Raw genomic sequence first — 22,196 nt, 5'->3', positions numbered from 1 at the left:
CCTCCCTCCCTGTCTCGTTGAGCTATGACTTGATTTAAGACTGAAGGTACGGGCCAGTTTGCCACTGGCAGCAGCCAAGAGAGGGAGAAAGAGAAATGCATAGACAGAGATTCCCTTCTCCTCTCCCATCCCCCCTCTGTTCTCTCACACTGTCAACACAGATGATCCTGGCTGCAGATGGTGGCTCCACAGCGCCACTGCAGTGGGATGGTGGTGGAGGGAACAGCTTTCTGTTTACAAACCTGTGGTCCTCCCCGGGCAATGCTGCTGTCAGATGGGATTTGAGCAGAGGGTCTTAGTGATCTGTGACTCAACAGTCTGCAGGTTTTCATTTCAACCAAACACAACAGCAGGTGATTGTACTTTACTCTTTACTCTGCCTCCTATCTTGTTTGAAGTGTATTGATCAAATTAGCTGCTTTTGTGTTTGGTTCAAATAAATTCCTGTAGGCTCTTCAGCACTGTCATAGACCATGAAGTGAAATGTATTGTTGCAGGAATTTGTCTTGACTAATGTCTAATTTAATATCTAGAGCATATATATGAGTTGTATATGTCTTAGCCTCTAAGATGAGTTTTTCTTAAAACAAGATCAAGGCCACTGTGTATAGAATACTAAACTTTCTGACTTTGGCACCCCCAGTTGTAGGATGCTGCAGCAGTGTCTCAGGAACTCTTGAATTTTCATCACAAATGCCTATTTTTTCCGCAAACTAAAATGTATGCCACCACTCTGCAAAGTGCCCATCGTGACAAAGACATTTAACATAATGGATTTAAGGCTGAATGGAAGTTTTCAGTTGCTGGATCACTCCTAATTAGACTGAACAGATATTTTAATCAATCCAGCTGTCTACACCGGCTGCACAATAGCTCACATTTCACTCACACTGTGCACATGTAAGTGTGACCTGCAGTGTATTTTTATGCTCCCGGCTGCTCTGCTAACATGCTGCTTTTGCTCCGTAGGCACAGTGTAAAGCAACAGTCCTGAAAGTCATATGCCATTGTAGTGTGGATATGGTTGCTTTAAGTTGCATTACATAATTGAAATAAACTACAGACACTTTGCACTACTACTGTATATTGATCCTCTCTGCCTTGAGCTGGTTAAAAGACATCCCTGATAGATATGCAGATTGATGGACAGATAGCTTGGTAACAAGTGTGCAGCAGGTTTTCACAGATACAGTGATGTAAGACGAACACTATCAAGTTTAGAAGAAGTGTTAGTGGTGCTGCAGTGACTTCTGCCTCAGACAGTTGCCATCTCAGTTGTAGTAATGGTACTTGTATCCCTTTCAGTGGAGAGTTTCTGTCCCTGGATGTCAATGTTGCCTCAGAGCTATTTTCCACTCCTGTGAGAACAAACGTCTGCAGGAAACATTGTATTTCTAGAGTTATGTGTCATGAATGTGGTCAAATGAGAGCATGTTGACTATTGCCTTTTATCCAGGAGTGGCACTAAGGCCGTGTGACCAGTGTGCTAAAAATAGTCGAAACACCTTCACGGTGTAACAGAGCTGTTCCAGTGTGTTTTGTGTCTTGATTCTATGTTGATGCTCTATGGTCATTTTTAAGGCTATGGTGTGTGTTAACTTTGTATTCGGCTGCATCACACAGAGATGATTGATTCTGATATTTTGCCCACCTCATTTAGATAGACGATTAAAAATGTAAGACACACAATAATACAGCACACCAAAATACAGCCTCAGACATGACCAGAGCTGAATCAGTGACCAGAAATCCCCTGACACAATTCCAAGTTTCATTGCATTGCATAAGAGTTTGCAGATGTTTGTGTGTGTGTGTGTGTGTGTGTGTGTGTGTGTGTGTGTGTGTGGGGTCACTCAGTGTATTTATTTCTATAGAGGTGTAACAAGAGATTTCCAGATGTGATCTGGAAAATCATTATTAGAGCAAATCAAGTCTTTCTTTAATTAACTGGCACTGAGCAATAAATAAAAAAAAACACTGTTTTCAACTGTGGCTATCATACTTTTCTGTCATAAGCACACACAGTCACCACAAAGTGCGGAGGTGTGGTGTGTTTTAAAGTTAGCAGGCGGCTGAAATGTTTGCAGAGTGGAGCTGCTGTAAATTGGAAGTGAAAGCAGCCCGACAGCTGCTTATGATTTAATAATGGGCCTAATTTAGAATACAGTGGCAATGCCAGAGTTTCATGGGTTGCAACGACTCGTGAACATCACAGAATGTTGCCAGTTAGCACCGAGCTACTTTTGTAGCAGTGTTTGGGAGTTTTGAGCTGAAATCTTCACCGGAGGTGGGTTGCGTTGTTTTGTCTACTTGCTGTATGTCTGACCCTCAGAACAGTCTGCTCGCTGACACTTGTCTCTATGGAAAACACACCTCTTTCTCACAGGATATAGTGCAGGCGCAGATAAGTATTGCTGAGCCAACGTGCTAGAGACCAGTGTCACCTCCTCCTCTGCCGTCTTGGCCGCAGAGCTGTTGCCAGTCTCCTGGGTCATGGATAGATTCACAAACAGCTCAGCCATGGCAGCTTTATTCTCTTGTGAAGGTGATGCAACTGGCTGCCTCCATCTCTAGTGTACAGTCTACTGCTGCTGTTGTGGCCTGACTACACTGGACTAGTAACAGTTGACAGTGGTCACAGGAGTGGAGACACTGGCCTTCACGTGCCTCACACAGTGCCATGTGTATTATGTTGTTGCATCCTGTTTTGTGCTGCAGTGACCTGTTTCCTCTCAGGTTATCATTAAAGATTCATCTCATCTTCTCTTCTAATCACCTGCGGAAGATGATAGCATCATTATGTGTAATCTGCAGTTTGTTGATCGTGTTGTCAAACCTGCAATGTTAAGGCCACGGCTCACGCTCAATGTTTTGCTGTGCCAGACGACGAAAATCTAACATCCTGGGAAATGAAATGTAACCCAGTGCTCACAGGACCCAGGAGAGTGTTTCATCCACTTAAATGCCATTAAATGCAGAGAAAGTCTCCTTCTCCTGGGAGAGGGGGCTGCAGACACTGAGCTGCAGGCATTACATGGCTGATTATTCTCAGGGGAAATGGGCTTTGAGCTGGCCCTTATTTGGAATTGGCTCTCTGGATCTCAGTGAGCTTTAAAGTTGTGGTTCCCAACCTTCTCAGTTCATGAAACCACAGACTAAAGTAATGTGGAATGGTGATCCCCTGATGTGCGCCTGGATGCACACTGTCATACCACAGCAGGCGTTACAGTCCAACACTCTCATTTAGAAGTGTTACGTATGCACAAAACAGGGCTTGCTTGGTGGGGCCGTGTTGCTTCAGGCACCGACGGGACGGGGAAATATAATCCGAGAAGTCCAGTTCGAGTGATAAATCCTCGAGTTTGACGGCTGAACATACACCAAAACAGTGCACAGGGGTTAATAATACTATGAGACAGTCTGGGAAGTGGTCACGGCTGTTCTCATTTCATCTTCTGTTGTGACGATCATGAGGCAGTCGTAGAAAATAAAGCGTTCACATTACAAAGTAATCTACCAGGAATGTGTGTCTTGTGTGTATTTGATTGGCTAGTACAGTTCCTTGCCGGATGACATTCCAGCAAAAGTTGAAGCAGGTTCAAACGTTTTGTTAGAGCCCTCTGCGTGCATGAAGGACTGTCCAGCTATCTGATGACCTGGTCTCTCTGCCTCTCTCCTGTGGATACAGACTGTGGCAAGCGGCCTGAAATATGCCCTCTTAAAATGCAATAACTCCTCCAAAATACTGCGTGCTGAAATTGAATTGTCAAACAAGAGAACAGAAATTAAAAGAAGACAAGATAGATCTATTATATATTATACATATTTTTGGAGCATAACCTACACAACACCTTAAACTAGACGAGACATGGGCCTGTATGAGGTCAACAGTTTGTCCATTTCCACAGCAGTTATTGTGAGCATGTATCACGTGCATGGAGCAGTTGTGCTAACGTCGAGTATTTCCCTTCATTAATGATTCTCTCTCTCTCTGTTTTCTAGGCTAGGTGTGTGTGTGCTGACCTCATGGTGTAACTGGAGTAAAGATGAGCATTAGCAGTGATGAGGTCAACTTCCTGGTCTACAGATACCTACAAGAGTCAGGTATCCTCTCAGCTCCTTACATCCATCATCTGTGCATTCATTACATTTCATTCTGATCTCTTATAGTGGTTTGCTTTCATACCAATAATATGTTTTACATCCAATGTCATCCTGTTGGTGATTATTCCAAAATTTAAAGCATTATTATTATTTTTAAGCATTTGACTCATTACCCCTGCAATGAAAGTTTGACCTGTAGGAGTCACCAAAGAAATGGTGAATATTTGAAGTCTTCAGCTGCTGTCTTTTTAACCAGTGTGCATTGATTCAGGGTGTATAGAAAAGTAAAAAGCACCAGTACATCTCCCCTCCTGCTGCTTGTACTATTGGTCCATCCAGCAGGCACCTGAAAGCTGCATGCTAGTTTGTTAGGTAAACTAAGTCGCTGTGTATACACAACACAATGTGTGTGGGTGAGCTTGTTGTATGAAAGGCACAATGCACTGAAGAGAAGCTGCTGGGGGAGAGTGACACACACACACACACACACACACACACACACACACACACACACACAGAGTATGGAACAGGCAGATAAACAGTCTGTCTGCAGTGTGTGTACAATTCTTTCTCACTCAGTCCGAATGAACGCGCGGTGGGACAGAGCGATGGAGGGTTATCCACTGCTTCATCAATCATACAGTGTGCAGACTGCATTTAAATAGCACCTTTACCCTGAGAACAGCGCTAAAGGCTGTATGAAGAGTACTGACCTGCCCATTAGGAGTAAGCTTGTCAGTGCGATGAATGGTGCTGCTTTTCAGACAGACAGAAGAACTTTAGAGTTAAAGTGAGTCTGCAAATATGCCTCACTGTGCATTAACGTATTCAGGCTCCCTGCCCTTTGTGTGTGGAAATGTAGGTGTGACAATGACCTTTATCCACCTGTGTTTAGCTCTGTGAAACCGAAACTCCCATATCACTGCAGAGGAGCTGCCAGAAGGCTCAGCTCAGCCTGCACTGTTCTGTCTGTGTGTGTCAGTGGAAGCTGTACTGTCTGTAACTTAGCTTCCCGCCTCATGTATTTATTACATAATATATTTGATAAGGCGCTGATGGCTCGTGTGCATGAAGAAATCCTGTCACGGCTGCACTGTTGTTCATTCAAACACTAAAGTGGCAGATGAATAGAAGCTACCTGCTCTCAGCAGACTGGGAGATTTGTGTTTGCATGAAATGATTTATTTGCTGTTGATTGCAGGCCTGGGTCACGGCCCGGCCATGATATCATACACGGAGGCTTCTGTCCTCTGCTGGTGCAGTTGTGCTGAAGCCGGTCTTTTGACTGACATCAGCTTTTACATGTAGACCCTGAACTCACCAGGTGCAGTGAGCTGAAAGTGAGCGTTAAAGTGTTTCAAGAAACAACAAACAAACGTGTGTGCACAGCTGAAGCTCGGACAGCGTAATGATCCAAACGCACACCAGCGGAGATGAGCGTCATTATATGGATTTTCTAATGCTGTTTGTCTGTTGAATACCTTTTAATTGTCACCTCACATGAAGTGTGCCAGAAGTTATTTCAACAACAATGGGAAGTCAGACGTTGAGCGTTCAGTTCAGTTAGCATGCTGCGCAGCCTCTGCTCTAACCTCAAACACAAGCACGTTGATGACGATGAGAAATGCTCAACAGTGCAAACAGAAGAGTAACAGTAGTGTGGAAAGACAAAGGTGACCTCATTAATAAATCAGCTTGCGTTACAAATGTGAGGGGAGTATTATTCCCTGTGTCACACAGTATATCTTCTCCTCTCCTGCCCTCTTTCTGCAGGATTTTCCCACTCAGCGTTCACGTTTGGTATAGAGAGTCACATCAGCCAGTCCAACATCAATGGTGCTCTGGTTCCCCCTGCTGCCCTCATCAGCATCATCCAGAAGGGCCTGCAGTACGTCGAGGCTGAAGTCAGCATCAATGAGGTGGGACACACACACAAGATAGTAGAAGCTCTCCTCTGCTCTCCTGCGTCTCCTCTCTAACCTGTTATTTCTGCCACGCTGTAGGATGGCACGTTATTTGATGGGCGGCCCATAGAGTCTCTGTCGCTGATTGATGCGGTCATGCCTGACGTTGTTCAGACGAGGCAGCAGGCCTACCGGGACAAAATGGCCCAGCAGCAGGCCGCCACTTCAGCACCGGCATCAGCCACCGGGGGCAGCATCGCCGGCAACGCCAAGAATGGAGAGAATACTGCCAACGGGGAGGAGAACGGAGCCCATGCCTTAGCTAGTGAGTAATATCTTCACAAATAGAGAAGGACGTGCAGTGATGGTTCGCTGCCTGCAGTGACGAAGCTGCTTCTCACTGTTTGAGCCGCATTTTTATGAAGGATGGACGTTCAGTTTTGACCTTGGAATTGCAGTTTGGAAAAACAAAATGCTAAAAAGTGGAACCCTTGAGTGAACCTTGAATTAATTGCTTTTAATGAAGTATTCCCTTACAAGCACATATTAGAGAACTCTACACCGCAGTGGTAAAAAATACGGAGATCTGACAAAAAAGCTGATGGCGTGCTTTCTGGACCTTCCTGGTTTGCTAACTCAACGTCCTGTCGTCATGCTGTGTGTCACCCATCAAACTCTGTGCTTAGACAACCACGCAGACCTGATGGAGGTGGACGGAGATGTGGAGATCCCTCAGAACAAGGCCATGGTTTTGAGGGGCCACGAGTCAGAGGTCTTCATCTGTGCCTGGAACCCAGTCAGCGACCTGCTGGCATCGGGGTTAGTCACCTTTCCTGCCACACTCTCTGCACAAATCACTGCTTTATACAACCTCTGTGCTCGAAGTACAGCCCACAATCCAAGAGACATCTTAATTTAATAACACGATCATATGGGGCTACCATTTTATGCAGTTCAGATGTCTAAATTAATAAATTCAGGCTCATTGTAATTAAAAACTAATGTCCAAACTAATGAGTTTCATTTTATTTTACATGTGCTGTTGCAGACATTTGCCATAAAGGTATATTTATACAGGATCAGATGCCACATCATAAAGATGAGCAGTGTGAGGGGGCAAAGTAACAAAACCACAGTTAAAATCAAAAGATTATGAAGAACTGCTGCAGCTTAACATCGTCCTGGTAACTTACAAAAGTCAACTGTGCTCGTGTCTATATATCTATCCCTACCAGTGAGTAAAAAAAAAAAGTGCTTACCAACAACATGGTTTATGTATGAGGTGTCTGTGTCCTGATACTTTATAGCTGGAAGGCCAAGCACGGCAATCAGAAACGTGTGTGTCTGTCTCAGGTCTGGCGATTCAACGGCTCGCATCTGGAACCTGAGTGAGAACAGTACAAGCAGCTCCACACAGCTGGTCCTGAGACACTGCATACGAGAGGGAGGACAGGATGTCCCCAGCAACAAAGATGTCACCTCGTTAGACTGGAATGTAAGAGCCCCAACACACGCACACACATCACATGTCGCACGCACGTGAGTCACCCCGCACGGGTGCATATGTTCAAAATATGGGGCCAGGTTAAAGTTGTGAGGATGGTGGAGAAATTTCTGAATGTCAGAGTGCCGTGTCATGTCATCGTGCTGCTTCACAGTCAGAGCAGGGTTGTTTGATCATTTCGTTACGCTGATTTCCACTGTGCTGTATGTACCGTCAGCAGCTGCCCGAGATTTGAAGAGACAAAGGTGGCAAAGCCTGGATGCTAATTTTATGCGCTTAAATGAAACAACGCGTCCAAAGGATTTAAATTTTCTACTATGATGGAACAAATAAATCAATGAAATTGACAGTAAAGGGCAAAAGGCCAGAGCCTGACAGAGATTTCCAAAATGACGAGCAAACAGATGCCAACAGGTGGGTCACATGACATGGAAGCTATTTTAAAAAAAGCTGAAAATGTTCATTTAAAATAGAAAAAGCGCAGACATCCTAAGTATGAGAGCTTGGTCGGTTTTGTGTCACACAAACAGTAATTTATGAACGGCCCCTGAGTGAAAGCCCTGTGGTTAAGGGCGATGTGAGCTAACCGTGAAACTGAGGAAGAAGATGACGCTGAATGTTTGCTGAAGGTCCAACTCAGAACTGATGTCACCACAGTCTGTCGAGTATGGCCCTTCAAGGAGTAACTGAGCTGCTGAGGGTTGATGTCCAGCTGTATTTACTCCTTTAACTTAAGCTCCAGTAGCCTTCATTACAAACACACATTCGTTTGCCTCATGAATAATAGAAGTTCATTGATTAGCTTGAGATGCAGAAGCTGTGAACGTGTCATTTCCCCATTGGCTCCTGTGAGTGCTTCAGAGCAGTGGCTGATAAAAGGCACAGCAGTTTTGGCATTTAAAATAAAGCCTCTGTGTTTTTGTCAGAATTTTCAATAAAGGTGCTCCACCTTTGAGTTAGACAGGCAGAGAGAGCGGTGCAGAGAGGCGACTCACAGCACACGGCTCATCACGGAGGAACTCCCAGAGCACTCTGAGCGAAGCTGCTGGTGATGTCTAACAGTGGAGGAGCATCAGACAATGGAATTTTCCTTCAGTTCAGCCAATGGATTGTAAAGCTGAGCCAAGGGCAGAGGCAAAAATTTCCTGGGAAGCATCCATGCTGATGGAAAACACAGGCCTCTCCTCTAATAGCAGCTGAATCACAGCAAATGTTCATTCAGCCTGGACTCTGGAAGGCAAGCATGGCAACTGCAAAGGACAACATGAGTGTGGAAGAGAAGCACCTGTCTGACACACACACACACACACACACACACACACTCTTACACTTCTCTCTCTCTCTCTCTCTCTCTCTCGGACAGAGCGAGGGCACGCTGTTAGCAACGGGCTCCTATGACGGCTTTGCCAGAATATGGACCAAGGATGGTGAGATGACTTAAATTCCACTGGTTTAATATAATTAGTGTTTGCTCGAAGGGGAAAATTCTTGGTTTCATCATCGTTCTTGGCTATAAATTTGTATTTGGATACAGTGTTTGTTTATTAGCAAAGGGAAACCCAAGTAATGATGATGCTGTGGTATTTCCTGATGCTGTGGTTGGCTTTTTGTTTATCTTGTACTGCAGCCTTGATGCCACATGGCTTGGTTAATCCTTGAGCAACACTGCCACCTAGAGGCAGCTTTGCATACTGCCATAGAATCTCTTTGACTGTATTTCCTGCTGTGTGATATATTTAGATCCATACTATCTTGTCATTGTTGGTATTCCAGATTTGATGCTTACAGATTTTGGCTCCTTTCTGTGTGTTTTGCTCCACAGGAAACCTGGCCAGTACGCTTGGCCAACACAAGGGTCCCATCTTTGCCCTGAAGTGGAATAAAAAAGGCAATTTTATCCTCAGTGCAGGAGTAGACAAGGTAAATCAGCTGGTGTTGCTCAGTGATCAGTGCATTAAATAACCTAATCAAACTAGTTTACTGTGTACTCACTGTGAGCTCTAACTGTACATGTGTCCTGCCAGACAACAATCATATGGGATGCCCACACAGGAGAAGCCAAACAACAGTTTCCCTTCCATTCAGGTACAAAGCATCTGTTCACTCTGAATTTTCAGGTGGTCCATGTGCTGTTCACCTGACTGTGATTTGAAACAGAACATTTTTGATATCGCTGACGTCCATCTCTCTGTCTCCCACAGCTCCAGCACTAGACGTGGATTGGCAGAGCAACAATACGTTTGCCTCCTGTAGTACAGACATGTGTATCCACGTCTGTAAACTGGGGCAGGATAGACCCATTAAAACATTCCAGGGACACACAGTAAGTGGTCACGTGCGTGCGTGCGTGCATGTGTCTATGTTTGTCATCACTGATGTGTAACTTCTGTAGAATCCAAAGCAGATCAAAGAATTGTCTTTTTCATGAGTATTTTGTCTTAACTGCCTTGGATGGGTGTAAATGACTCCAGATCAATAAACCACTGTTTGCATCTAGTTATTTCATTCCAAAGGGAAGGCTGGACGGAGCAAAGTGAAGTCTCTGCGTCGTGCTCTCGCCCTCACCCCTCTTTTCTCTCTCCCCAGAATGAAGTAAATGCAATCAAGTGGGACCCCACAGGGAACCTGCTAGCCTCCTGCTCAGACGACATGACGTTGAAGGTGAGCCGAGAGTCCAGCCTGGTGAAATATTGGACATCTGGTGTCATTAATATCGCTATCACGGCTACCCTTGAGCTGACAGTGCTGAGCCATAAAGAAAGTGCTGATGTGTTTATGATGACTGGGGACTCTGAAGAGGCCAAGTCCAGCTTGCTGGCCCCTGAACTTGTAATTTGTAATTTTCTCTGAACTGAGGTCTTAGAAGATTTCGAACGTGGAGTACAGAGAATCAGATATTTCACAATGTGCTGCAATGCGATCTGTGTGCTGTCGGCTGCACATTCACACACCTGCAATTCGTGAGAATGAAAGATGAAGTTGTTGAGTTTTGAGTTGGGCTTTTGTGTTGTTTCAGATTTGGAGTATGAAGCAGGACTCGTGTGTCCATGACCTGCAGGCCCACAGTAAAGAAATCTACACCATCAAATGGAGTCCCACCGGCCCCGGAACCAACAATCCCAGCGCTAACCTCATGCTAGCCAGGTGAGTGTGTGTGTGTATACAGGTAGGGGGTTATAATAGTCAGTGTAAAAGATAAGTATGTTCACAGCTGCGTTCGAGGTAAAGCTCCTGTTTGTGAACATCACCACACTGTTTTAAAAGTGTCCAGATTCCACATTATCTCCTCTATAACCCCGTTTGTCCCCGTCTCCCACATCCACAGTGCATCGTTTGACTCCACAGTTCGTCTTTGGGACGTGGAGAGAGGCATCTGTATCCATACGCTGACTAAACATCAGGAGCCGGTCTACAGTGTGGCTTTCAGCCCCGACGGTCGGCATCTGGCCAGTGGCTCCTTTGACAAATGCGTGCACATCTGGAATACACAGGTAGGAAGAGAAGTGGGAGGCGCAGTGTGTGTGTGTGTCCTGTACACCTGAGCACACTGTGAATACTCGTTCAGCTGTGCAGTCAAAGCCAGAGTCATGGCAAACTTTGAGGTGACTTTGCATCTACTTAAGGCAGGACGAGGCCGGTGTCACTGTAACTGCAAGCTGTGATGCACAGACTTCCTCTTGGGTATAAAGTGATGGTATTATGTCATGGTATTAGCCCCATAATGTAGGTTAATTATTAAATGCAATGCGATTCATTCTCAGTGTGGCGATAACGTTAGCTGTGGCTGTGTGAAAAAAACAGTTTCCCACATCCAAGCTGCTCCTCTGCTTCTTTAATTGGCTTCAGATGAGGCTGAACCTTCACACACTTTCTCTTGACGGTCCTTCAGTGTTAAATACTCCAACATTGCTCCAGCGTGTGGGTCTACAACAGCCGCAGAACAGGCTAACCTGAAGAATAAAGAGTAAAGCAACATGACGATCGTCAAATTTAGAGCTTCTAAGTTTGAAGTGTATCCTGCTTTGGATTGGCCCTCAAAGCAGGCTGAAGGAAAATGATTCGCACAGCAAACAACAGAGAAATGACTGTGTTGCTTGTAATGTTGCCGTCCACATCTGTTACAGGAGTCACTGTAGTAGTGAGGAAAACTGTAGTTAGTGGGCGTAACTCCTGTTCTAGGAGTACATGTGTAGCCCTCTATCTGCATGTTATCACAGCCACAGTAAGATACTGTTGCTGCGGCCTGTAACACCCTCACTTCCCCTACAGGGGATTAAGAAAGTCTTATCTTATGTCCTGGCAGATTGTGACACTGGTGATAAAACCAGTACACCGCCCATCCGCCCAGTACAGGTTTAAATTGAGTATGACCTGAAGCCTGCCATAAAAACACAGAGTAGATTGAGTTATTGAGTGTATATACAAGTTTTTGTTCATGTGAAGTGTTTTGTAACCACCTGGTGACAAAAGCAGTGGATGTTGTGAGAGCTGCATGTTAAAGCTGTACCAGTCAATATTTTCTAAATAAACTGTGTCTCAGATGTGTCAAGGTCCACCTTCTGACTGCCTGACATTCAATATGTGGAGAGACACGTGACTGCTGCCCCCACGTGGCCAAACAAATCAATTACTGCAGTTCAAAGCCTCCTGTGCTCTGCTGGGAAAGGCTTTTTACTTTCATGTACACCATCTTCCATAAAATGATGTTTTCCTCTGATTGCCTTTCGCTTCACTCTGCTTCTGTCTCTCGTGCTGCAGACAGGCGCTTTAGTCCACAGTTACAGAGGGACGGGGGGAATCTTTGAGGTTTGCTGGAATGCAGCAGGGGACAAAGTGGGAGCCAGCGCATCAGACGGATCTGTAAGTGTACACAGGACTGTTTGGGCGTTTAGATGGTGTCCAGCTTTGCGATCAGTCCTACAGACTGACGTCTCTCCTCTCTTGACACAGGTGTGTGTACTAGACCTGCGGAAATAGTGCTGCTGTTTGTTGGAAGCCATGGACCGACCATGAATGTGTACATAGCCAAATGACTGTCCCTGCCTGCCCTGCGTACTGCTCACGCTTACGACTATGGCCCCGCCCACCGACAGACAGGAAGCAGGAAACAGGAACAGGAAGCAAGCACCCGACACAGCAGGTCCAGACACAGGAATGAACAGATGGACGGACGGACAGACGGACGGACGGACGGATAATCGGGCGGATGGAAGCGCCCCTCTCTATCTGTGCAGACTCTTACAGAGATGCAGATGGGACGCAGTGAAAAAAAGAAAAAACTGATAGACAAAAAAAAAAGTTACAGATCCGTATATGTACCAAAATTTGGAAGCTATTTAGCTTTTTTTGATCTTTAAACCATGCTCATCGTCATCAAAATGAAAAACAGTGAAAAAAGTGTTGATCTTTGTTACTAGTTGGATCTCATTGTGCAGACATATCAACTTCTCCACCGTAAAATAGGATGGCACTTAGTTTTTTTAAATTTCAGATCTCTTGTTTCAATGTTTTTATATTTTTTATCTTTGGGGGAGGGGGCAGGGGCTGGCCAGGTCACCGAACATCCAAACACAGTCGACACGCACACCAAACAGTTCTCCAAACAGTGTCCTCATAATGATTTCAAGCCAACGTGGCAAACCTAAAGGCTTTTCTTTCGTGTGTTTCAGTCGTGCTTTCTGCAGCTGTCAGTGGATCATACGGTTAACCTCGAAATGCAGTAACTCATGTGTCGTCTTCTCCGGAGGAAAAACTCTGGATTCCCCTCGTACATCCACCCGCTCCAGGACACAAACGATCTACGTCTAGATGCTTTAAAAACAGCTCCTCTGTGCACTATTTGATCTAGATGTTTCACCCCAGCTCTCCTCTCTGGACTCTTCAGCCATAGCAGTGACCTGCGTGGCTACAAAAAAAGAAAAAAAACTCCACTCTGAATGTTCTGAGTTGAAGGCCGTGCAACAAGTCTCCTCTCAGATCCCATCCTGTACTCAGCCAGTAGGATTCCAGCTGTTCTTTTTCCCTTCACACATTTACTTCAGTCACTCTGTGTGAGTCATTTCTAATGTGGTTCAGCCTCAAATCATCAAACGTGGTGGTGGAAAAGCGTGTTCAGATTGTCAGAGCTTGATGCTCTGGAGGCAGAAACCGTCTCCGTGACTTAGACCGCAGAGGGCAGAGCCAGATCGTTATATGACAGACTGCATTCAGCGAAGGAGCGTTCACGCATTATCCCAGCAGCCTCAATCAGCTCGTTTTATTCTGCCCACGTAGCTGATCAGAATTATACGTGAAACACAGAATCAAGACTGTCAAACTGCCTGAAACCCCTCATTCCATATTCTACATCAGCTGGTTGGACTCCTGTGACACTGTAGTGTTGCATGACTGTACCTATCAAATATGAGTCATTGTTAGCAGAAGGAAGCTTTTTATAGCGTGCTATACACACACACGTCACTCTGAATTCATACGCTCAAATGAACTGGCAGTCAGTATAGTATATGCAGTGCACTGCAGAGGGAGGGATTTTGGCTGTATTAAGCTAGCTGGCTTAGCTAAGCCTCCAACCTCAAAATATTCATACATGTGTGAGGCAGCGAGGTCGCAGTGTAACGAACGAACGGGAAAACTGATTCTTTTAAATGGTAGTTGGACCAGGTTTTGTTTCGAACCATTCAAACTGGCCACTGTGGCCGTCTTCTGGTCCTCGGCTCTGCTCTGTTGAAGGTTTAATGATTCCACCGCAGCTCTGCCTCTGAGACCTACAACTGAAATTTGGATCTCCTGATATCTTTTTACTGTTTTATAACACTGTCTGTGGCACGGAGAGGAGGGCTTCAGTGGGACTTTGGGCTGCTGCCTCTACACAGGAAGAGACAAAGAGACCTGAGGTGTCGTCCCCTTACATCACAAAAACAAACCTAGCCTGCCTGTGAAGATCTTCCCCTCCCCTGTTGAATCTTACTGGCTGATCCCCGGCACAAGGTCGCTATTCAGAGTCGAGCCCCGAAGCAGAAACATTAAAGCAATATCTGGACATTTTCTTTTTTCTCTGTTTGAAGTAACAGGTTCTTGTCACCATGTGGGCGCATAACTCCATTTGTGTTGTTTATAAGCCAGCTGAAGTGTCAAAGGACACAAACAGACCAGATGAAGAGACGTGCAGTAGCTTAAGGTCAAATGTAAAGTCTTTTATCCACAACACGACGGTCTCGGTGAATTGAAAACAGCCAAAAAAGAAACAGTCAAGCTGCACATTCAGAGTATTTGAACTTATCTGCCCCCTCGGCTCCATTCTTGGTTCTTCACCTCCGAAATTTCTGCTCCCGTTTTATTCTGAGGTTCCTTACTGAGAAGACGTTTTATACTCTTTTAAAGACAAATTTAAAGTTGCATTTTTGTAATTTCTTTGTAGATTTGAAAAATGTGAACTGATGATTTATTGGCAGTGTTAATTTCCGTGTTCTATAAATTTGAACGGTTTTCTTTTGTTACTTTGATGCTATTGCAGATAGTAAAGGTTGACCCTGTAATGTAAGGCTTACCGAGCTGAGCTGTCATTCTGAAGGCACCTTGCCTGGGAGGTTCTCCCAGGAGCAAATTACCACTAAATTTGTCTATGTTTTAATAAAGAAATGTTTTACTTTTTCTTTTGCTTGAATCTTTTTGGGAATTTTTTCCCCCCAGAAAATTACTTTATCCTGAACTCCTCTTGGCTTACACATAAGACAATTAAAAAAAAGATGAAGAAGTCTTTGAATGGAATAAAATTGTAATTTTTCAATCAAGCCAAGACTCGAGGGAATTTTTCTGGTTCCCCTTTTTTCATTGCTGCAGTTGAGTCGCAGGTGTTTTGTGGAGAAAGTGTCTCTGGAAGCAGATATAATGTCATGGGTTGAATGTGGAGTTATATTTGTGTCTGACTTTGAACAGATTCTTTTCAGTCAGTGTGTTTCTCCAGCCTCTGAGCACTCACCACATCTCTGCTCTGTGCGTCCTCGGGTTTGTCTGCCAGCTCGTTCAATGTGACAGGGTCATTTTTTAGCCAACTGGATAACTGAACTAGGTCATTTTTGATTGGCTGTCTTGTCTACAACCTGATCACCGGTCACTAAGGAAGTACAGAAGCACTCCATAAAATATAATGTATATGTGAAACATCTTTTCCACGATGGAGACACAAATATAATTCTCATACTTGAGTTAAACCTCAGAGACTCTGCTACTGTTTGACTGAATCTCAGTTAAAATTAAATTAAATCCTCCACAATCATCATGGGTTAGTCAAAAAATTAAGTTAGTGGTGTATATTGTTAACTGGATTTTATCAATTTGGTTTGTTAAAGCTTAAGTTTGGCTTCACTCAGAGGTTTAAAACGTTATATCTGCATCCAGAGCACCTCCGCTTCTGAGAAACGTTTGTACAACTACAAATCTGCTTTATTTTCTCCTGTATCTCCTGGAATAAATTGGAGAATTCTACGAATGGACTGACAGATTTCATGTGTTCTGATGAAGAGTCCTTTGTACAACTTCATTGTTTTTTTTTTTCTTCCCTGTATTTGAAGCACTTCAGTTCTGAAAATATCTCAACAAGGCAGATTCCTCCAATATGTTAATGCCATGCTTAGATCTGTGCCACAGTTTGTCTGGGTAACCATGGCCAAAGTTGCTGAGTCAGCCTTTTTCTGTGCCACCATGACAGAGCATCATGTCAGCCCGGCAGCGTCTCTCCACGGGGTCTCCAAGCCTTTTTGTTCTGTTATTTTTCTGCAACTTGCATCACATCGATCTGTTATCATTCAAATCAGATCAGTGAAACAAAAGTCCAGAATAAAATATATTTTGATAAGAGTTACGAGTTTTTATTTGTTTGTGTGTGTGTGTGTGTGTGTGTGTGTGTGTGTGTGTGTGTGTGTGTGTGTAGAAACTGTAACTAACACTGTGGGGTTAACCACAATAAGGAGTCCATGTTTGAATTCATGTCACAATGCTAAAAAGAATGGCTTTAATGAACTGATACAACCATGATCTCACAGCTTGAACCTCCCTCGTGCTGGTGCTTTCTGTGGTACACAGCAGATGAAACTAAAGAGGCATTCTTCATTCTCAGGACATGTTTTGCACTTTGTCATGTAAAGGGAAGATGCAGCAGTTTGGATTTTTGTCTGCCTTAAATGAAACGTTCCTGTGGCTCCACTCCAGCCTCGAGTGTGTACTGTGGAGTCAGCGGACAGCAGAAACTGGAATACACAGTGAAATGATTTCTTTTGTACATACAGAATTTGATCCTGCTGCAGATGAAAACATAAATGAGACTGGCATCAGATCTGAGAGGAACAGCAGGTTCCCAGCCCAGGGCTGCAGTCAGGTACTGGGCCTGGAACATCTGCCAATGGACCATGATGAAGCAATACAACGTAATAAAGAAAAGAATTTCATATCAAGGCTTGTTTGTGTGTTGGGAGGATAAATAAAGATCATGCCTGAAGCGAAACTTGCTGAACATCATGTGCCGCTTCAGTCGCCGTGTTTCCATCAATGTTTTTTTTATGCACATTTTGAAGTATTGCATGAGAAAAGGCTGATACAAATGGCAAAATCTGACAAACAGCTGGATTTGTTTCTGGTTTGCGACCCCTACTTTTTCTACTCCATTTATTAAGGCCATGTGTAACATAGCCTATACCTCCAACTTCTGATGGAAACACAGCTAACTTGCATTTTCTTTCTTTTTTGCATCCTTTGAAGCAAACATTTTAAAAGCCTCCTTCAAATTTGCTTGATGGTAACAAGGCTATTGTTGGTCTAAAAATGGCTTGTGGGGCAAAAAAGGTTGGGACGCTTTGAACTTAGCAGTTTAGTGTTTTGGTGACAAATGATGGTGACGAAGATGATGAGGGTGAGTCCTGTCAGGGACCATGTGACAATTTACTCCAGCAGTAAATACAGTTTTTAAACTAATTTCATGATCATACAGTGCAAGTGAAGTAAGTAATATACATTTTCATTCAAATAAATATTCGTATACTCCGCATAGTGCGTTGCTAGTGACTCAAACTACTGTATAGTCTATTATATAGTACTTCATTAAGACTGGCGTATCAAATACAGCTCTACAGCACCAGGGACCAGATGCATTAAACTCTGTGTAAAATCAGGCTCAACCTCTGCATCTCATCTGATTTCTAAGGCTGTGTGTTCACATGGTTCTGTTTTAGAACTGTCAGTCATTGTGGAAGTGAAGACCTGTCTGTTCTACCTGTCTGTCGCTGAGAAGAACACACTACAGCACAGTTTCATCAATTGTGTGGTGCATTTACAGCCTGTGATGATCTGACTGGTTCTGGACTGGTTTTTAGCTGCTGTGTTCCAGGATCTCAGCAATTTGGTGAGTACAGCCTCATTATAAGCTATACAAGCGATAGCTGAAGCTGTGAAAACGAAACTCATGTTGTAAAAGCCGTAGTTTTCCTTTAACTCTGATTGCCATTGTCCTGTTTGTTGCTTTGTCTCTCAGCTTCTTTTTCATCTTCACCTTAAAATACCACCCATGGACTGTTCTGGAAAACCACGTGTGCACTTGGTCTGAAATACGGATGAGGTGTGGACATTTCTGTGGCGCATGAGTGTTTTTTGTGCGTACGCCTCATTCATACATCTGGCCCCATGTGTCTGGTGGGAAAATCCTCTGGCACACAATAATGTTTCCAGTTAACTGGGTATTTTAATGAAAAACAATTATATAGTTTGCATGCGCAGGGAGGCCACAGCAGCTGAAGAGCAAAGGAACAAAAAAGAAAAAGGCCTTCAAAAAAACTAATAATGCTTATCTTTAAATTTTCAAATTGTATCAAGAGCTTGACACATGTGGATAAAATATAAAAGCACTTGCTAAGCTTCTTTTTTTTTTTGGCAATTTCAACTCCTGCTGGTCCGTCTCTTATCTGGTTGCTTGAGGATCAGAGCAGGACGGAGAGATTGGCTGCTGTTAAACTTCCAGTCAGATTGTGGTAGTGTGGTTCCTCACTGTGCCTGTAGAAAGGCAGGTAATGAGCCACATCCGCCATGGTCTGCAGGACATCATAGGTTACTGCAAACAGGAAGTAGGTAGGCAGCAGCCAACTGAGGCTGAAGACACAGTCACCAACTGGCAGAGGGACTGCAAGGTGTCTGAAAGGACAGAGAGAGAGGACGTTTCATTCCAAATCTGACTTTAAGGTAACGCTTTATCTCACACATTCATCATTTCCTATGAAGTTTCCTGAAAGTAACTTACCTGAAAGGACAATTGAAATTTCTTTTGATAAAAACTCCATTTAAGCCAACATAAAAATCCAGGATTGATTTTTGGTAACTTTATTCACCACATAGTGTGTCAAATCCTGCTGCCTTAAACACTCTACAGGGAACAATATAGTAGGAATAACATTGGAATAAATCTACTGGTAAGGTAGCAAGTAAACACTTTCTCTTTTCTCCCTATAATTAATGCTAAATCACATTACTCGTACTAACATGACATGTATTTTAAAAAGACAGAGGCACTCACTGGAATCTATCTTCTCTGGATTCTCTCAGCATGATGAAGACAAACAGTCCAACTTCAGTGTTGAGGGAGAACGACACAACTTTGTCCAACATGACAACAAAACCCTGAAAGAACACACTAGTGAGTGGCAGAATTCCACCAACTTCCCAGTACTCCATCATCATCATCATCATCATCATCATCATCATCATTCTTCATTGTCTTCAATCATCACCATTAATTAGTGTGTGTGTGTGTGTGTGTGTGTGTGTGTGTGTGTGTGTGAGAGAGAGAGAGAGAGATTTATCATTTACCCTGGGATCACAGACTGACACGATAAAGATGACACTAAATCCAAGTAGTGACGCGAATCCTTTAGCCAAGCTGGAAGAAAAACAGAGAAGAGGAGCATGAGCTTAATGAGTCAAAGAACACATCTGAAAAGGGCCAAAAACAAAAAAAGCCAAAAGTTGTAGGCAAAGACGAAGAAAGAACCTGCCAATAAGCAGACTGTGAAATAGATTGACTGGCTTTTGGGGAATCATGGTGTAAGAACCATGAAACTTCGAAAGTCTGGTGCCTAAAGGAAACTTCCTCAACAGTATAATCCAGATTTTATGTTTGCTTTAAACTAAAATTATGACAATACAGTAACATTTAAAAAATGTCTTTGGTGGCGCTGGAGTACTTTTTATTGATGATGAAGCCAGTAATGGCAAAAACTCAAAGCGTCCTACTTGTACTGCCATATGGTCTTTGAAGTAAGCATTTGTGAGGCAAGAGAAAAGAAAATAACGTTCCTAAACTCAAAAATGGCAGTTAACTAAAAGCTGGGTCTCTAATAGAGGCTGATGGAAAAAACAATGTTGGATAATTCCTTTTTCTGATTACTCATCTAACATGTTAGATGCACAAGTGCCACAAGAGCGGCTTCATTTCAAGTGCCTATGGGGTCTTTGTGGGTCAGTGAGGTTTTTTTTTTTTTTTTTTTTGCAAATTTTTCCTGCAAATGTTTCACAATAATAGACTTGAAGGGTTTCTGCCCACAGAAATGCTATATGACTTTTAATTTGAAATACCTGCAGGAAGTGTTGAGTTTGCTTCAACAGTGTAAAGCAGTAACTTTAACAGGTTAAACAGGAGTGGATGAAAATGAGGATTCGTATTAAAATATGACCAATAAATTTCAACAGAGGGAATTAGAAATAAAGGCCTGCCTCTAATACAAACCTGCTTCAAATACAGGCCTGGTACCTTCAGCAGGTGAGGCAAACAAAGGCCCTGCTCACTATTTGAGTAAACACAGCAGGCTCCAGTTACACTTGCCCAGTGTCAGATATCCACATAAAATCCAAGTGCAATTGAATCCATTTCCTTTTACACTAAGACACATGTATGCATCTCCATTAGCCAGTTCACACATCCGATTACAGTTTGTCCTAGTTTTCTCAGTTTTCTCAGTCTCAGGTTCAGGCCTTCTCCAGTCCAGAGACTGGTGGTAAATAACCTGGAGCAGTTTAGCAGGTAACTGCTAGAAAAACCTGAGAAGAAGAATAACATTAGGCACTTTAGCAGCTTACAAAAACAGTTTAGCTTGCTAGCTAACAACTGTCTATGTACTCCAAAAGCTCTCATTCATAAATATAGATTATCCCCTCAGATCATTCAACGTACTATCACATAAACACCACAGCATATTACACCTACTGTATGATCGAATGTGTTAAAATATCCACAGCTGCTTTTTCCTTTTTTTTTTTTTGATAGGGAGAACAGTGGCTAACTGCCGTTATCACAGGGGACAGACCCTGTAGAAGCTACTTTCACAACCTAGGTAGACTTCAAAATGTGACTGATGTATCTTTGAGCAATATGTTTTTACACTATTTCATCATTTGGGTAGAATACCTCTCAAACCACATCCAGAGGTGTTTCCACAAAAATGTGGATGTGTGTTCCAACCTTGGAAAATTTTATAGCAGGCCGTGTGAACAGACTGCAACTTTTGAGGAGTATTTGGTTCAGCATTATTGTGTGTGGAATAAGTGGAAAAAGAACAGACATCAAAGTTCCACAAAGAAACGGTCAACACCCCTTTGGAAATAAGAGAGAAGGAAGAAGCTAGATCAGTGAGTACATAATATGAAACTGTCCAAATCTTATGTGGAGTAATATCATAGTTTGGGTACTGCTTTATGTAAACCAGTAACTACAGCAGGGGTTGGCGCTGGGGTGGAGGGAGAGTTGAAGAAAACACTAGGAGAGAAAACATGAGTTCATTCATTCATTTAGTCGATACTGGAGGCATGAAAGCAGATAGAAACAGTACCAGCCTGACTGGATCGCCAGTCACTTGTCATTTTCCTGGGAGACTGTTCCCGGTGGCAGACAAAATTGCATAGTGAAAGCGAGGCTTGTAGGGAACCAATCTAAACACAGATGGTGTCATTATTCTCGAGCCATTACACTGTGCAGTCAACATTTACTTCATAACAATAAGTTCAAGCAAAATACTTGCCAGTTTAATTAACAGGTGATTGTTCTTTCCTTAAAGCAGATATATATGATATAATTGCAAGCATAGCTCTGACCAACTTTAATTTGAGCCATCCAGAATAAGTGAAAATCCCTGTGGGAGTGTTGTTTCCTGTTGCCTCAATGGTACGTATGCAAGGCTGTATAAATAGTGATGATTATCATAAGAGAGGTTAAAAAATATGCTACTGTTGTGAACACTGTCTTTACCTTTATGCATCAGCTGCTGACGGTGGTGGACCTGGTACACCAAACTAACGCCCACGCCTTCAGATCTTTGAGGCAGTGCGCCGCCTCATATTTGCTGTCAGTTTCTGACATTAACCATTATACCAGATGACATTTTTTTCAGGTTCTTTCTTTCTCGAGCATAAACTGCTCTATTATCACAAAGATGAGCCAGCAAGATAAACACTTCAGCTTCACTCCCTTCTCACACTTTGTACTCACCTTCTTGCTGAGCAGATGTGCTGTTTGTTTGGCAGGTTTCGCTCCCAGGCTTTAGACAGCCACTCCAGTCTGTTGCTCCACAATGAGCTCACCAGGCCATCAACTGAAAGAAACACAAACAGTCAGTCAACACAAATCACTATATACCTAATGCTTAAAGGAGTAC

General features: G+C 43.4%; 2 protein-coding genes across 2 annotated transcripts in view; one reads left to right on the top strand and one right to left on the bottom strand.

The window, feature by feature from the left end:
- tbl1xr1a (TBL1X/Y related 1a) overlaps window positions 1-16,368 on the top strand; it is a 37,006-nt gene extending 20,638 nt beyond the window's left edge. Inside the window, exons 3-16 of the mRNA XM_076723144.1 lie at window positions 4,003-4,104; window positions 5,878-6,023; window positions 6,108-6,333; window positions 6,695-6,827; window positions 7,362-7,503; window positions 8,876-8,939; window positions 9,335-9,432; window positions 9,537-9,597; window positions 9,714-9,835; window positions 10,099-10,173; window positions 10,529-10,656; window positions 10,838-11,003; window positions 12,271-12,372; window positions 12,463-16,368. Coding sequence (XP_076579259.1) covers window positions 4,047-4,104; window positions 5,878-6,023; window positions 6,108-6,333; window positions 6,695-6,827; window positions 7,362-7,503; window positions 8,876-8,939; window positions 9,335-9,432; window positions 9,537-9,597; window positions 9,714-9,835; window positions 10,099-10,173; window positions 10,529-10,656; window positions 10,838-11,003; window positions 12,271-12,372; window positions 12,463-12,489 — 1,548 coding nt within the window. The 5' untranslated portion in view covers window positions 4,003-4,046 and the 3' untranslated portion in view covers window positions 12,490-16,368. The remainder of the gene's footprint in view (window positions 1-4,002; window positions 4,105-5,877; window positions 6,024-6,107; window positions 6,334-6,694; window positions 6,828-7,361; window positions 7,504-8,875; window positions 8,940-9,334; window positions 9,433-9,536; window positions 9,598-9,713; window positions 9,836-10,098; window positions 10,174-10,528; window positions 10,657-10,837; window positions 11,004-12,270; window positions 12,373-12,462) is intronic.
- Window positions 16,369-16,499: 131 nt separating this feature from the next.
- The window catches only part of LOC143315754 (uncharacterized), an 86,525-nt gene continuing 80,828 nt past the window's right edge, over window positions 16,500-22,196 (bottom strand). The window contains exons 15-18 of the mRNA XM_076723131.1: window positions 22,031-22,133; window positions 19,360-19,429; window positions 19,067-19,170; window positions 16,500-18,687 (exon numbers count right to left, since the gene is read on the bottom strand). Coding sequence (XP_076579246.1) covers window positions 18,477-18,687; window positions 19,067-19,170; window positions 19,360-19,429; window positions 22,031-22,133 — 488 coding nt within the window. The 3' untranslated portion in view covers window positions 16,500-18,476. The remainder of the gene's footprint in view (window positions 18,688-19,066; window positions 19,171-19,359; window positions 19,430-22,030; window positions 22,134-22,196) is intronic.

The sequence above is a fragment of the Chaetodon auriga genome, chromosome 3, assembly GCF_051107435.1.
Source record: "Chaetodon auriga isolate fChaAug3 chromosome 3, fChaAug3.hap1, whole genome shotgun sequence".
NCBI lineage: Eukaryota > Metazoa > Chordata > Actinopteri > Chaetodontiformes > Chaetodontidae > Chaetodon > Chaetodon auriga.
The sequence above is the reverse complement of the archived record's forward strand: the minus strand, read 5'-3'. Positions and strand labels throughout refer to the sequence as shown.